The sequence below is a fragment of the Penicillium nucicola genome (genome assembly GCF_028828085.1).
Source record: "Penicillium nucicola strain IBT 29836 chromosome Unknown utg000010l, whole genome shotgun sequence".
Classification (NCBI taxonomy): domain Eukaryota; kingdom Fungi; phylum Ascomycota; class Eurotiomycetes; order Eurotiales; family Aspergillaceae; genus Penicillium; species Penicillium nucicola.
This window is the reverse complement of record NW_026643134.1, coordinates 841,215-856,934: the sequence shown is the minus strand read 5'-3', so window position 1 is coordinate 856,934 and position 15,720 is coordinate 841,215. Positions and strand designations below refer to the sequence as shown.

The 15,720-nt window shown below is 48.6% G+C and overlaps 6 protein-coding genes across 6 annotated transcripts; 2 read left to right on the top strand and 4 right to left on the bottom strand.

Moving 5' to 3' along the window:
• Positions 1-242: 242 nt before the first annotated feature.
• N7511_008855 (uncharacterized protein) lies at positions 243-1,825 on the top strand (the record flags this gene model as incomplete). The annotated part of the gene is made up of 3 exons (XM_057131232.1): positions 243-1,017; positions 1,087-1,550; positions 1,625-1,825. The coding sequence occupies 3 exons, from the start codon at positions 243-245 to the stop codon at positions 1,823-1,825; spliced, it is 1,440 nt and encodes a 479-aa protein (XP_056979220.1).
• A 198-nt stretch (positions 1,826-2,023) lies between these two features.
• N7511_008854 (putative JmjC domain protein) lies at positions 2,024-3,622 on the bottom strand (the record flags this gene model as incomplete). The annotated part of the gene is made up of 1 exon (XM_057131231.1): positions 2,024-3,622. The coding sequence occupies one exon, from the start codon at positions 3,620-3,622 to the stop codon at positions 2,024-2,026; it is 1,599 nt and encodes a 532-aa protein (XP_056979219.1).
• Positions 3,623-5,440: 1,818 nt separating this feature from the next.
• N7511_008853 (uncharacterized protein) lies at positions 5,441-6,790 on the bottom strand (the record flags this gene model as incomplete). Its single annotated transcript, XM_057131230.1, has 1 exon — positions 5,441-6,790. One exon carries the CDS (start codon positions 6,788-6,790, stop codon positions 5,441-5,443), a length of 1,350 nt encoding a protein of 449 aa, XP_056979218.1.
• A 460-nt stretch (positions 6,791-7,250) lies between these two features.
• On the bottom strand, positions 7,251-11,264 carry N7511_008852 (uncharacterized protein; the record flags this gene model as incomplete). Its single annotated transcript, XM_057131229.1, has 1 exon — positions 7,251-11,264. The coding sequence occupies one exon, from the start codon at positions 11,262-11,264 to the stop codon at positions 7,251-7,253; it is 4,014 nt and encodes a 1,337-aa protein (XP_056979217.1).
• A 391-nt stretch (positions 11,265-11,655) lies between these two features.
• Positions 11,656-12,647, top strand: N7511_008851 (uncharacterized protein; the record flags this gene model as incomplete). The annotated part of the gene is made up of 5 exons (XM_057131228.1): positions 11,656-11,708; positions 11,767-11,903; positions 11,953-12,066; positions 12,117-12,374; positions 12,433-12,647. 5 exons carry the CDS (start codon positions 11,656-11,658, stop codon positions 12,645-12,647), a joined length of 777 nt encoding a protein of 258 aa, XP_056979216.1.
• A 1,078-nt stretch (positions 12,648-13,725) lies between these two features.
• Positions 13,726-14,226, bottom strand: N7511_008850 (uncharacterized protein; the record flags this gene model as incomplete). The annotated part of the gene is made up of 2 exons (XM_057131227.1): positions 13,726-13,993; positions 14,051-14,226. The coding sequence occupies 2 exons, from the start codon at positions 14,224-14,226 to the stop codon at positions 13,726-13,728; spliced, it is 444 nt and encodes a 147-aa protein (XP_056979215.1).
• Between the last annotated feature and the right edge of the window lie 1,494 nt (positions 14,227-15,720).

The window sequence follows — 15,720 nt, the reverse complement described above, 5'->3', positions numbered from 1 at the left end:
GGGAAATATGGGACAGTGAACTCGGTATGCCATTGCATCTGTCTCCGGCGTTTTATGGTGTACGAAATGTTTGTGATCTACGGTATATTCCATAGTCGCATCAATCTATGCATTCGGCATTCTCTCCGAACTTCTTCCCCTCCCCGCATTCTTAATTCTTCCTCCAATTCTCCTCCACACTGTTCCCACAGCCTCAATTGCTTCACATCCCACACTTCACGATTCCAAAACACGCAATCATAATGTCTCCCCATTACCCAGTCCTCCCCCGCGAAGCAACCCTCGCCAACCTCCCAGCCGAGTATCCAACTGACACACAAGACCAAATCACCCAAATCCTCTCAACTACCCCAATAAACAAACTAGTAGTTCTCGACGACGACCCGACAGGAACCCAAACCTGTCACGACATCTCAGTTCTGACAGTCTGGGACATCGAAACGCTAACAAAAGAATTCCAAAGCCCCAAACCAGGCTTCTTCATTTTAACAAACTCACGCGCTCTCCCACCCAACGAGGCAGAAACCCTCATCCGAACAATTTGCACGAATGTTAATTCAGTCGTCAAAGCTACAAACCAAAAGGTCGATATCGTGCTGCGCGGCGATAGTACTCTCCGAGGTCATTTTCCACTGGAGACAGACGTAGCGCAGTCGATCTTTGGGCCTGCCGATGCACTCGTCCTAGCGCCGTTCTTTTTCCAGGGTGGGAGACACACCATTGATGATGTGCACTATGTTGCGGAGGGTGGAGATCTTGTTCCGGCGGGGTTGACACAGTTTGCAAAGGATGCGACGTTTGGATATAAAAGTTCCAACTTGAGGGATTATGTGCTGGAGAAAGCCCCCGGAAGGTTTGGTTCTGAGCAGTTGTGTTCTATCACGATTCAGGATATCCGAGTAGGGGGCCCGCAGGCTGTTTGTGGGAAATTGCTCGATGCGCCTCGTGGTGGAGTGATCATCGTTAATGCTGCCGCTGAGTCTGATATGCATGTCTTTGTTGCCGGGCTGCTGCTTGGTAAGTCTGACATTGTGGCTTCGCTTCCATATCACAGAAAGGGAATAGAACTGATGAAATATCTTGCAGCCGAGTCCAAGGGCAAACACTTCCTCTATCGAACCGGAGCGGCATTCGTCTCTACGAGACTGGGAATCCGCTCGCAAGCGCCCATCACCGCAGCGCAACTGAACCTCCCCTCACCGCGTCAAACGGGTGGATTGATCATTGCCGGATCCTACGTTCCTAAAACCACAGCCCAGTTGAAAGTACTGATCGACCGCCGTGGTGTAACGGGCGAGCTGGCAACCATCGAGATGAAAGTTGACGAGCTGATTGCATCGCCTGCGACTGCATCACAGACTGTCCAGCGGGTTATTCAAGAAACGGAGTCCAATTTGCGCGCTGGAAAGGATACACTCGTTATGACGAGTCGGAAGCTTATTACTGGTGGTGATGAGCTGTCTTCTTTGAAGATTGGGTCTGCTGTTGCTGAGGCGCTTGTTAGTGTTTTGCAAGGTGTCGAGGTGCAGCCGAGGTTTATCATTGCTAAGGTATGTTCTTGGTTACTTTTAACTGTGGTTCAAGAAATTTCTTTGGTATGTATGGGGTGCTGACTTTTGTTTAGGGTGGTATTACATCTTCGGATGCTGCGACTAAAGGGCTGAATATCAAGCGAGCTACCATTGTTGGTCAAGCGGCACCCGGCGTACCTCTATGGCGGTGTGACGAGGAAACCAGTCGCCATCGCAGTGTGCCATATGTTGTCTTCCCTGGCAATGTGGGTGGCGAGGAGACACTCTGTAACTTGGTAGCCGGATGGAGCTAGATGGTTGATGAATTAGAAGCAATGTCATACACCCAACGACGAATGATTCTTATTGCATAATATACCGAAGGTGGTGTTATTTCATAGGTTTCATTATATGGGATATCATTGGAAAAGGTACAAATGCTGTTCATGCTCAAGACGTTCAATCAATACGTTCGTTCATCCATAGCATATCAAAGTAATTTCTTGGTGAGATCATCCCCACCAGAAGCTAACACTAATTCCAGCCCTCAATCCACGCACATAATGCCACCATCCAACAGGAATGTAGAGGCACTCGCCTGCATGGAGGACGGTTTCGACATAGGGCGCATCCATAAACCCAGGCCACATTTCTTCCCACTGCTCGAATTCAGCGGGAGAAAGCTCAATAGAGGCCAGATCGACCCTGGAGGTATTTGACATATCAATAAGCTTAGTAGTCAGTGGACGAGCCCCCGTTTCCGGATCTGGGTCCGCCGATTCATCGACAGAAGTGACAGTTTCTTCGCCGCGTGGGTGAATCTGAGAGGCAGGCGTGTGAGGCGAGTACAGGCGGATATATTTGGTGCCCACGACCTGCGTGAGGATATTGTGGTAGGGGTCATGGTGGAGAGGGGAGATAGTCCAGGAGGGACCAATCCATGTGTTGATGATCGGGTCACTGGGCAGACCCGAGCATGAGTCTCCATCTGAATGGTCATTTTCTTGCTGGCTTGCTAGTGAGCCTCGTCGAGATCCCGATTTTTCAGCGTGATTCTCCGATGTCGATTCTTGGGCCTCCCTGCGCTTTAGCTCCCTCTTCTCATATACCGGCGTGCCAGGAGTTGGGGCTGGGGGAGTAATGTAACAATAGTCAGGGATACTGATGTCTTTGCGCAGAGCAGGGATCTGAGCAAGCAAGTCGTGCTGCGCCATATAGCCCGTTTCGCCGCTCTGGTTTACACCATGGCCCTGGTTTTCTTGCCCGCCTGTCGGAGTCATCTTCCCATGCCAGATGTAATTTTCAACAAACTCCTTAAACGGCATGATCTTCTGCCCCCAGTCCTCGTCTGTGTATGACCTTCCCACCTCAACGGGTACAAGTCTGCGACCCGCGAGCGTGCGTTTCCACCAGTAGTCACGCGAAGCCCAAGGACGTGTTGACAATGCCGGCCAGTGATCAAGCGCGTTTGTAATGATAAGCGGGGTGCGTACATCCTCAATGTGATGTTCGATGGAGTCAAACGAGGGCGCCGACAATCGCGGGATGGGGAACTCGATGTGGGGATTAGGGAGAGCATTTGGAGGGAAGAGAGGCGGCGAAAACTTCCGTCGCTTAGATTGAGGTCCTATGTTGTCGTCGCTGTCATTTTCGGCATCTTGGGCTTCTGTTGCGACTTCCAGCGTGGACAGTAGGAGCTCAATGAGCCGTTCGCGGCGGGGTGCCCCCGTCATGATCAACGCGTTATCGAGGATTTCCACGACTTGAGACAGCCATGGCGCATGGAGACTGACTCTGGGCTCTGTGCCTGCATCTTCGAGTTCCTGTATCCGGAGCACCACGTTGAAGTTTGGCTCGGAGCTGGCGGAGGTCAGTCCGGCGGCGATGACGCAGGCGTGGATGATTGACGCGTCGGTATAGAGCCGGCGCCAGCACTCTTGCACATTTTTGAATGGGAAAACGTGTAGTTTGGCGTTGGCAGCCTGCTTTGCTTTTTCGAAGTTCGTGAGCAGGAGCTCGCGAAGCTCATCGCCACATTCAAGAATGGGGTCGTCAGAGGTTGGCTTGGCGATGGCGGACACCGCGTCGCTGAGCACGGAGAGAAGGCCCATTGTGAAGAAATGGGAAAGCTGTTTCGGAATCAATGGCCATCGAAATCAAGTCGAGTCCACTTCCATTTCTTTGGATTTGGCAAGTGTTTGCATGAAAGTTGCCCAACTTCTCCCCTTTTGGGCCACCGACACAAACATGGCCTTTCGCTTTGCAACTCACTACATATTTTCGCCAATATTGATTTCGCTCTGGGAATACTATTTGATGATTAATTGGGATCTTTAGAATATGTCGACATACAGCGCTGCATCAAGGCTCAAAGACCAAAAATAAATATATATACCCGATCCATAGTCCGTTGATTCTGAAATATATATCTCCTCCGATGGACCACTCCAATTGTGATATACACGCGTAAAATCTTAAATCGAGCACCACGAGGCGTATTCTGTTGCAAATTGTAGCCACTTGCGAAGGCCTATGGTCCAGGTAACAATAGCTCACTGAGGAACTCCCGAACTACAGCATGTTCCGTTCCCTCCTTTTGATACATCTACCACTTCAATGCATCTTAGAGCGACAAAATGCTTCAGAAAGTATGATCTTTTGTGTCCTGCCAGGTCCTCTATGACCTCAGCCTTGAGTTTAACCGGCATTATCCATCCTACAAAATTCCAGTTTGCACAGAATATCTCATTCTTGCGGGTGATATTGGGCGCTTAACGAACTATGATGACCATCGCAATTTCATACAAAAACAGACAACCGATTCAAATTGGCATTTCGAATGCCCTGAAATCATGAATTCTACAATGGGACTGTCGCTACAGGACTGGAAAAGGCTCGACAACGCGAACGGGATACTTCCTTCAATGGACGATTGACTGTCCTTAGAAACAATTTGATGTCCCGGGCTCTGGTGTCTCTATTCTAGGCTACACGCTTTGGTCAAAAGTTCCTCATAAACTGACGGATGTCGTCCGGTCAGAGTCAAAGATTTTCAAAAGAAATCGATTCTTCTTGTGACACACCACGTTCCTTTACTCCAGAGGACGTCGAGCCCGCAACACGCCCAGAAGCCTTGAAGTGGTGCCTTTGGGACTGATATTCTACCACAAACACCAGATGGGGTGAAGAGATCATACCGCTGACTTTAAGGAGGAGGGGGTAAGAGTTCCAAGTTTGTGAGCAACCAACGGGGATTTATGCTGCCTTCAGCTCAGCTCAAAATTCCTCGATGGTATTGAAGCCATTCGAATACGGTCGTAGGTATAGTAATCGGACCTTTTTCTCAACGCACGTGTGCTCTATTTCCGTGTGATCTACCCGAAGCTTGGAATTGGGTATGATCTATTGACCGATCTATCAATTTCTTTAGGGAGTGATCTCAGAACAATTTGACTTAGGAGACTGACCTGGAAATGGAAGCTGAAGTAATCTGACATCGAGGTACAAAGCCCAAGTGCATTTTCACTTCTGCTCTGGTTCCTTTTGCTCACTTCGTCTGAACGGAGAGGCGAGGAATCGAAACCCGGAACGACAGCTTCGCAGGATGAAGATTATATTATCGAAACCAAGGGGTACCGACATGATGAGAATTTTGTATGTGAAGGAATGAAGATATATTCATTCTAGGGAAAGGGATCTTGCAAGGCTATGCTCTTGTATTAGAAGGAGGCTGTGCTGCACGGTTATGGGGCGGTGCTTAGGGCTTATCTTGTCTCGTGTCATCCATCACCACGAGACTGCTGAGACACACTTGTCCTATAACTTCTAGGGGTTCACTGAAATCCTGCTTACATTCCTGTTGCTGATATCAAGCAAGGTAGTCTTATGTCTTGTTCTAGAAAGAAGGCAATAATTTCACTTGATTCTGATCATTGGTGTCGTTGCGGGTCCAGCCACGGGAGAACGACCTCATCCAAGAGCTCAGGGGTTCTCTGAAATTCATCACTCTTAATAACACTCTGCACAAATGAAAGATCATGCTCAACAATCCCGCCAGTGGCTCCTGGTTGCGGCCTAGAGCCGTCGAAAACCTTTGCAAGAAAACGCATGAATGCACGTAGAAGCGGAATCACTGTGTCATCAGTCTGGTCTGCAGCGTTCTTGAGGGCACTGATGAGGAGGCCAGGTGCATAGTAAGGGATGATTGCAACTCCGTCATCTATACCATTCACATTGAGTCCATTCACCAAGTCAGCTTTGGTTGAAGGTGAAAGCTGGTTCAACGCCTGCTTGAACTGTTCAGCCTGGTCTTTGGTGGTGACTCGGCCCATGCAAAGCAGTCGGAGGAGTGCCCACTCCTCATCAGCCAAAGAAGGGAGAGTAAATCCTTGTTTCTGGAGATTGCTCCCTCTGGATTGAAGGATGCGCTCGTAGCATGCGTGTGCAGATGGTGTCTGGCCATTGGCAAATTCATCTAGAGCTTCCATTGCCTTGATGTATCCTTGAAATACGGGTTCGGTCATCACAATACAACCCCGGGTATCTGCATGACCTCCCGCACCAGCAACATCAAGAAAAGTGACCAAAGCTCGCAAAGTAAAACCTCGTCCTTCACTAGGTAGGTGTTTTAAAATATCAAGACTGGCGGGAGGACACTCTCCTTGTACAACTTGGGCGATGTTCAGCGATGATCCAATCTGAAGACAGCAGAGAATATCACTCTGAAGAGGGGCTGAGACCATGCTGAGCGCAGGAATAAGATCCATTCGGGCTGAGGCTGCCTGAAATACCAGCTGTGAATGGTCTTCACCAGCTGATTCGCCAGTTTTTTGTTCCACCTCCTTGGCAAGATTGGGGTCTTTTCCTATGTCATCAACCACCATGGCAATCAACAGCATATGGAGGCTGTCCTTGGTGGGCAAACGCTGGATATAAAAGTCTCGCAGCTGGCGGAATGATTTCTCGCTGAGCTTGATAGCCTCTTTTTGACCGGCAGCGAAGACTAAGTAGTCGTCTGCGAGAAGCCATTTGACCGCCAGCATACTGACCAGAGTGCGATTCACTTCTGCAAAGTTTTCCCCATAGAGCACTGTCGAAGGTGTTTCATCTGCACCCGGTCCCAAACGACCGATCGGAGTTTGACTGGTCGTTTCCACAGTAGGACTTGCATTTTGCAGACGCGATAGCTCCGGTTGAAACGCTACCCCAAACAAAGCGGTCGCATCCAGGTCTGACATTTGAGCGAAGTCGCTCAGCCCCATATTATTGAGCGAGTCCATTATGCGATGTTTTGCGACAACTGAATATGTTAAATTATTTGCTGGTATCAGAGAGTATGAAAGATCAGACGATGAATCAAGCTAAAGATGGAAAAGAGATGGAAGAGAACTGTAAACAGCCTCACTGCGGTGTTAAATACCCGCGTTGGTGGGTCACGATCTTCGTGAGATCTAACGAAAAGCGACCGATGTTTTCTAAAGCTGATCTTTGACTTTATGTGCTGGCTGAGAAATACACGCCGTGCTCAAGTGAGATTTACATGTGAATTCGTGAGCTTTACGAAGACAAGAATTCTAGCCCTAATTGCTGTCTCTGAATTCATGTGCCTTGGGTGGGTCATCCCGCACTTCATATATTGTTCTGCAACGCTTAGGCCATAAGATATTACAGAAAGAATGTCAATTAGCTCTTCATTTAACTAGTGTACTCATGGGCATCGTCCAAGTCCTTGCTTGGCAATCAGAACATGTGCAACTCACGCCCAGCGTGGAACATGGAAGGTAACAACTTTCGGTTCCGCGAGAGATCTTTCACAGGAGTACGCAGTGGCACCGGGACACGCTTCAAAGCGCCCTTCTCGATGCGCGAGTCAAGATATTCAGCCCAGGCCTCGGAGCCGAGTCCAGTCACCACCGATCCAGCCGCTTTGCCCAAGTTGGCAATCTTTTCCCAAGAAGCATTTTGAGTGACCTCCATAGCCAGCTCAAGAGCAGTCTTATCGGCATCGGGGTTTTCGCTTTTCCAGGAATGCACCAGCTTCTGCATTTCATCACCGGCGGATGTCATCTGCCTCTTTCCGTAGAGAGCAATTTCAAGCGTATCGCAGGTGCGTTCTTTCTTTTCACGGGTGAACTGGTGCCAGTATTCGGTTAGACCTTGCTCCGGGGCGGCATCTTCAAAGCTGAACGCATCTGTGGGAATCCGCCGCCCATAGAAATCATTTCCAGCACCAAGTTCCAGCCGGCAGAGGTACCATCTGGCCCCGGGAACACCTGTAAATCTCGCAAGAACCCATTCACCTGCAATACTGTGAAGATCGGGCTTCTGCACAAATGAAATCATACGGGAGACCTTCCTTTGCTCGTAGCTCTTTTCGGGGCTGACTTGGCTCAGGAAAGAAGTATACTTCGATGGAGATTCAGAATTGCCTTCAGAATTGGCCACTGGTACAGCACTCTGCGTACTGTTAGTGGTTGCTGCACTGTCCGTATTTTCAGAAGCCTTGCGGTCAGAATCAGTGGTCTTCTTCTTCTCTTCGAAGTTCCGCTTGATGACCTCCACCAGATCAAGTTGCTGCTTAAGCATGTCACGTTCGCAGGAGAATGCAACCAGGGTCACAGCAAAACCAGTGCTGATGGTGCACCAGCCATCGATGAACTGGCCACTGACAGCACTTTTGATTCGTGAACGAAGCACCTGTGGCTCAATCATATCGACAATGATTCTTTGGACATCAAAGATGCCTCGAATACCGGCAGTGCTCACTGTGACTGGGTTGGGGCAAACCATTCTTTTGTCTGAGGATTGCCAATCGTCCATGTGACCGGTTGGATGCTTTGTATCGTTGTTGGAGTTGCCCTTCTTTTGTGCCTCAGACGCACGACTTGGCTTTCCGTATGATGCAGCATTATAATCAAGGACATCAAGTACATGTCGGATGTATGTTTCCAAAGGTTCCTCGGCATGATTATATCCAGAGCATGGGTTTTTTGCCTTTGAAATTGAGTCATCGTCTACCGACGTGGTGGCTTCGGAAGGTGCTTCGGCTTCAATTTCCTGCACAGCGGGTGCTTTCTTCCCAAAGGGCAGCTTTGATATTTCAAACGACTTGACTGACTTGGGCAATGAATTCATTCGCCCAAAGCCAAATCTTCCGGGCTTCTCATTGCTTGGGTTTACCTTGTTGTCTGGTGTCTGATCCACACTATTTTTGGCCTTCTTCGCTGTCTCATCTTCCGATTTGATATCTCCCAGTTGTTCCTGAAGGTACGCAGCAACCTCTTTCAGGTTCTCGATACAGGGCTCAAGTTTATCAAACTCGGCGAGCTTGATCTTGCTCCCGAGGTACTCCAGATCACTGAATAGCGGATGACCATCCGGCATCTCCTTGACAGTTTTCAGAATCTCGGCAACGATTGCGTTGACATTGGTAGCAATTTCACTCCGACGCACCCGCTGGTCCCTGAACAACTTGATAATTTGCTGATTGGTCTTTGCCTTGGCTTTCAGCTTTTCGTTTTTCACAGGATCCAGGAACGCATCAATGGCTGCAGGATACAGCGATCGTCCGTGCAGGGGACTGCCGTGGTGCTTGCCAGTCCAATTGAAGACCGAAACATCGTTGTATGAGACAACTACCTCATCAAGCAGCCGGGACAGGGCCTTGGGAAGACCCTCTGCTGGAAAAGCAGGGAATCGCACACCAAGAATACCCATCAAAGAGTACGCTTGATCAGTCGGAACCGTGGTTTGTCGTGAGGATGCCGTTACCAGGGATGTACTAGCAGAGGAATCCAAGAGGCCATCTCCAGTGATCCAGTTGGTCATGTTCTCGACTTGGCTGAACTTGGAAATAGCCTTCCGGTCCTCAAGAATAGCCTCATCGGTCAAATCAACCAACTTCGTCAACATATGATTGAACACGGCAATTCTTTCATTGAGATTTTGTTCTTGATCCATGAGGTTGGAAAGACAGGACAAATCAACGTCTTGCTTGCTTTCAGCCAAGGATTTCAGTAGGGTAGGCAGCTTGGTACTGGCTGTCAGAACTGCCTTTCCAATTTGGGCTTCCGCCATTTTCTCTTTTAGGTGTTTCGGCGGCGAGAATGATAGGAGTTGAAGCATGAGAGAGAGCTTTTGCTCCTGAGGCATCTCCGCTTTAATGACATCCCCCTCCAACAGCTTCTCAAGTGTTTCAATTTGCTCAGCTGGAATAGATTTGAGTTGGAGGACAAATGGGTGATTTCGATAGCGTTGGATGAAGGGACGAAGGTGGTAGAAGGGACCAATGTGCTCAATGGGTCTGGCCAGATTCTCCCAGTGCGAATTGACATAGTAGGTGACTTTGCTGAGAACCAATTCTTGCAACGTCCATCCACGCGTTGCCCATTCCACCTGGTTCCTGGCTTTCTCGGTCGCGTCTGCCCCGGAGCCAATTGTATCGAAAGTCTTCATGTTGACTTCGATGGGTTCGTGAGAATCAGTCTTCCAATGTTTCCATTCTTCAATCCACGAAGACTCTGACCGAGGGGTGTCCAGGTGAACCAGACAAAAGTCGGCATTGGCATACCAGTCACCCATCAAAGCCAAGGACTCGGTCAATTCATAACTATCTGCTTTGTTGATACAGCAAGTATCGAGCCAGACATATCGCTTTCCGCCTTTGGGGAAATGCTCATCAAACAACTTTTTGGCTTGGGTGATTGAATTGTCAATTTTGCGAGAGGATCGGATATGTTGGAGAGAAGTCATCAATTTCTCGATTCCGTAGCATAGTTCGCGGTTGTCGTCAAAGAACTTAATTGTGCTGCTCGCTTTTTCTCTTGCTGTTGAGGCGGCCTGGAAGTTCTCTTCTGCCTTTTTGTGTTGGGCAGATGCGTCTTTTCTCAGGAGATCAATTGCCTTGTGGACCTCTGTCTTTTCCTTTCTCTCTTCATTCTCCTCCGATGACTTGGATTCTTTTTCCGGCGTTTCATCAGTCTTCGGGGCACGAGACCCGAAATCATCGGCTTGATCGAGTTTGGCCCATAGATCATTGTAATAGTCTGCCTCTCGTTCGGCGCTCGAAAGGTTTCCTGTAGCATCATGGAGAGACTTTTGTGCTCCACCAAGGGCATACTCAGCACCACTAGCATCGATAAACCATTGGAGAAGCATTTCAATATCTGCTGGTCGTTGTCCATCATCTGTGGGAATGACATTTGCAAGCGCAGCCTCAAGACTCTTTTCTAACTGATCAATGTCGGATCTGCAATTATTGATGACATTGCTCAGATCGTTCGAGTTTGACCTTCCCTCCTGGGCTTGGGTACCAGCCTGGGACCCTTTCTTGGGATCCAATGTTCGGGCATTGGCAAAGTATCCATAGCCAATCTCAGAGCCTTTCCAGCTATGAGAAACAATACAGTACTGGTCATTCATCCCGAGGTTGTAGGTGGGGACCATGTTTCTGGTCTCGACATCGAACATGCGGAAAGGCATCTTCAAGTCTTGCTCGACCATGGCCAACCAGTCATCGGGGACCCTGTCGTCATGATGTGAAGTCGGATTATGATCATCGACAAAAATCGGCTTAATGCTAGGGGTGAGGAAATGCTTTAGAATGTGGCGGAGCTTGTGGTTTTGATTGTCATTCAATGCGACGTTTTTGAGTCGTTCCATGCGATCGCCGGAGTATGTGGCAATGTCTATGACCTCCTTCACCACCGGGTTGGTGGCGAGGTTGTCTAGAATGGTGGACTTGATAGCATTCATTTTCAAAGTCCGGGGGACAAGACGAGTCGTGGTCTTGTAAAGAGGAAGCCGCCTCGGAGGGGAAGATACCACAACGTTGTATACGTGAGCCGAGCAAAGTGGGTGCGCGGCACGTACACGTAAAAGGCTTGACTATTTCAGCTGAAGGGGGTCCAGTGCACTATGCACGACCCATCACTATGCAGGCTTGGTCTCCGCTGAAAGGCCCTCGAGGGCCCGGTAACTCGGATCAAAGACACTGTAATTTCAGCTGCATGACGATCCTCTTCCGACTGACGACTGCGTTCGCTTTTTCGCTGAAACTCTCATAGTCCCTGACTTATTACTATTGAAGATCCCTATATTCAGCAGTCCAACAACACCTTTCTTCGCAATGGCTTCCTATCATCGAATGCTAGAGACATTTGGCAGGTCTATTCACGACAACACCTTGGAGTGTGACACGTACGCTTCCCATCCCATGGGCGCAAGCTATCCAATCTATGGCATTCTAACAGCTCAGTGATATTCACCCATGGGAGATTTCCATCGATGGAGAGCAATGGGCCGGCAAAATCCGACTGATCGGGTTCGTGGACGTATTCTTTCTGATTTCCTACTCTGCCAATGCGCGATTTGAGCATGGAATCATTGTCTACAGTTTGTTTCCTGACGCGCAAATCTTGGCTCACAACTAATTTTGATACAGAGGACAAACTGGACATTGAAGAACTGAAGGAGTATATGCCCAAGAAAGCGGGCCAACCCGAGCCAAGCCCTAACACACAGGAGCCATCGGGAAAACTGGGCCAAAATGAAGAAAGTGAGAGTGTCCCAACGGGACTGCAAGATGCAAGTGCTCATGAAAAACAGATCTCACTGACCTGGAGAATGACTCTCAACCTCCAAACGAAGAAGCAAATACCGCCAACGGCCAAGGCAGCCAACCAGAGGAAAAGGCTCCAGACTCCAACACAACAGATGACCCCGCAGTGGCTGAATTTCGCAAAACGAGCGTTTTTTCAGTGCGCAGTATAGGCCACTCGGTCGGATTGCAGGTGTCTTATCCCAAATCCTCGATTCGCTATTACAAGGTGGAAATCACCAAGCCCTGCAGCTGGGCGCAGAGCAGTTAGTACACCCATGATACCCACCAGACCCATTTAAAAAATAGGTCTGACCTTGACAGAACGCATTATGCGAGGATTAAAGCCGCACAGTATTTATGACTTGATGAGCGATGTGATCCGCTGTGGCATCATCACACAGGGGCAGCTGGTGGGCCATGTCTTGGGAGTTCTTCTCGCCGGGTCCCGCATGGACGATATGGCAAAGCGATATATTGAGGGTTTGACTTCCGGCAGTGACGCTGGGCGGCAGGCATTGTCGAATGAAAAGATCTAGATCGGATGGTTCGGAGTATAGCGAACCTTCTGCCGTGTCAGTGGGTCCGTGAAGATACACTACATCTGTATCTAAATCTCAGAATCGTCATGATCAACGTGTTTGCAAGAAATGTGGGGAAAATGTACACTCATTGGCAGCCTTTCTACAGTACATTACTGAAACCTTTTTAATCTGGGTGTTCGGGGAAAGATTTTGATGCTTATCATCTCCCAGCCACCTTTGATTTGCCCTATCCGATCGAGCCATGCCTATGATATCCATATAGATATGGAGTACAGTACGTACGTGCATATTGTATAAATCTTCCTTCTTTCCGACAACTTGGGTTTTATGGGTCTTAGTTTTCAGCTCCTTCACGACTGTTCTCAAACAGAATGGACCCTCCCTGCGGCGTACTCAAAGAAAAAAAAAGTGAACACCCATGGTGTTTCATTAACACCGAGTCGGGGCCAATCACGGGAGCTATTCCTCATCTGTATGCACGCTACCGTTGTCCATGTCGCCAAAGTCCCATGTTGCTTTTTTTTCTCCCCGGTCAAAGTGGCTGGCTGAATTTCGCGTTCTTTTTCAGCCAAATTTCAATTAGTTCGCCTACAATCTTCTCTGAATCCCGCCCCGCGGATCATCTCCTTTCACCAAGTGGGTCGCTGCACGTAGAAATCCCTCAGGCCGTCGGGCCTGCAGTACAGTACTAGTAGGGGTGCGCAGGAATTGTCAATTTTCCTCTGTTGTTGTAGAATTTTCTTTTCATATCTCCTTCGAAATTTCTCAAGGACAAACAAACACCATGGGCTGGTTTCCGCTCACGGTCGACACCGACAAGCCCACATGGAGTTTCGATATTGTTGGCTTGCTGGCCGTGGTCGGAGGCTCCTCAATCGAAAAGCATGCCCAAGCTATCACAGCATCGCCATTTGGCGGCTTCCCTCGTCTACTGCCTGCCCCTGAGACTATGCTCGACACCGACCGACCAGTTCGATTACCGGCCGTGAAAGATGTGACCGTCTTGGGTGTTCATTCAGGAACTCACTTCAACGAGCTCAACTTCTTCGCAGAAGTAATCCATGGCATTGATTCACTTCAACCTTACGAATTCCAACACTTTAAGATCAAACACAAACAAGGCGTGATCCAGCGTGATGCCGATCAGAAGCAAGCCGAACTGGATGCCGGGAAAAAAGACGAAGAAGAGCATGGCGAAAAGAATAAGAAGAAGGCCAATGCACCGATCATGGCCAGCATTCCATTGCACAAGTTTTGCCCATTGAACCTTGTGACCCTGGCCTCGATCTTGATCACAATTGCGTTGTTCGTCTGGGCTGGCGTCAACCACGATGCCGTTGCTTTGATCGGCCTGGCAACCATGTCCCTCTCGACCAGCACTGCGTGTCTATCCTCACAATGGAGGCCCAAACTCGCCGTTCGCACATCCAACGCTGCGGTTATCCCTCGGGGAGATATCATCATCCGGTCGCGGGCAGGCGCATTCGTGTTCGTCGAGTGTGATGAATTTGTCTCGCGCGAGATCTACGGCGGTACCGAGGTCTGCGACTATGTGTTCAAGGGAGTGGTGCATCAGATTCTTTTGGGCACCAGTACGATTCTTCTGATGGCCTCTATCATTTTCTTCAGTAACAGCGGCTGGAAGATGCAGATCGCTGTCGGGCTTGCGTATGTCATTCTTAACATTGCCTACTGGGCTATGGCATTGTTGACTGAGCCGGGTGATACTTGGAACATGGAGGATCGATATGATATCGACATCGTCGGCGAGCCCAAGATGACCGAAAACTTCACCCTCGCGATGTGGGAAGCGATCCAGGCAACCAAGGAAATTGAATGGCTCAGAAGAGCCAAAATTGCCCCAGGGACGAAGAACTGGGATTGCTGGTTGGAAGAAGCGAAAGAAAATTGTGATAATCCGGAGTGGAAGGCCGAGCTCGCGCGTAATAAATGGATGGCAAGAAAGGACCTTTAATGGAAGTGCTGGATGTAGCTTTATTGCATGATATCCCTTATATACTTAACGTTAGCAACATATAGAGACCTACTGTCTATGAAGTCCCAAAAGGGGTGATAATTTCAATGATTTCAATTGGGTTTTTCTATCAACGCGTTAATGACAGTGTCCGCAACACATGTGAAGTCCAACAATCTTTTGTCTGCTAGCTTGCATGGCTGAACTGGCAGTTTGCTTTGGCAATCCCAAGCGAGGTGAATCAATCAGCCCCAGCTGTTCATTGGCAATAATAATTGGGTGGAGGGGCGCCACACTGCAGCTAAGCCCTTCATTCAGACACGAACGATTGGAGGGTATTGCCGATCGTAGTCTCGCTTTCGACTGTGAAATGGTTCAAAAAGTAGTGTCCTGTAGTGGAGACATTTGCAGATTCCCTATAGCCAAGAAGATTTGCGGGCTCGCATCTTAGCATTTTGCGCAGGCAAATTGACCAGTTGACTCTTTTCGGTTCCAGCATCATTCGAGCACAGGCACACCACTTGACCATCTGACCGGACTTCAAAATCGCATTTCCAGTACATGAATCGTCCGAACAGTATACCAGCATTCACTGTAACAGGCAAAAAAATCAAATTCTTGTCTCACTCCCGTTGAGGCCAATTTGAGTCTTCTATCCGTCTGTTCGAAGATCATGTACAGAATCATGATACGCCGATGACCAGACGTAGCGATCCTCTTTCGATTTACCGTTCCCAAAGAAATGACTACTTCTGTTATTAGAAGTTCTCCCTAGTTGCGTGGTAACGATCCTAGTGGATTGATCTGGTGAAAAGCTACGTTGCGTGGGAAATATCAGTCGCTGCTAAGGATGGAGTTCATGACCACAATTTTCTAAATTACTTGGATAAGGAATGGATAATCTATGATAGAAGAAACCAATTTTTTTTTTTGAAATACAAAAGATGCTTATCAAAATTTACTAATGTTCAGGCATATCTCTCGACCAGACTCATTCCGAGGAGTATGTATCAGTTTCGATTTCCTGGGGGGCTCTGATCGCAAATTCCTATCATCACAAATAATTATGCTGGGATAGCAAAAGACGTAAAA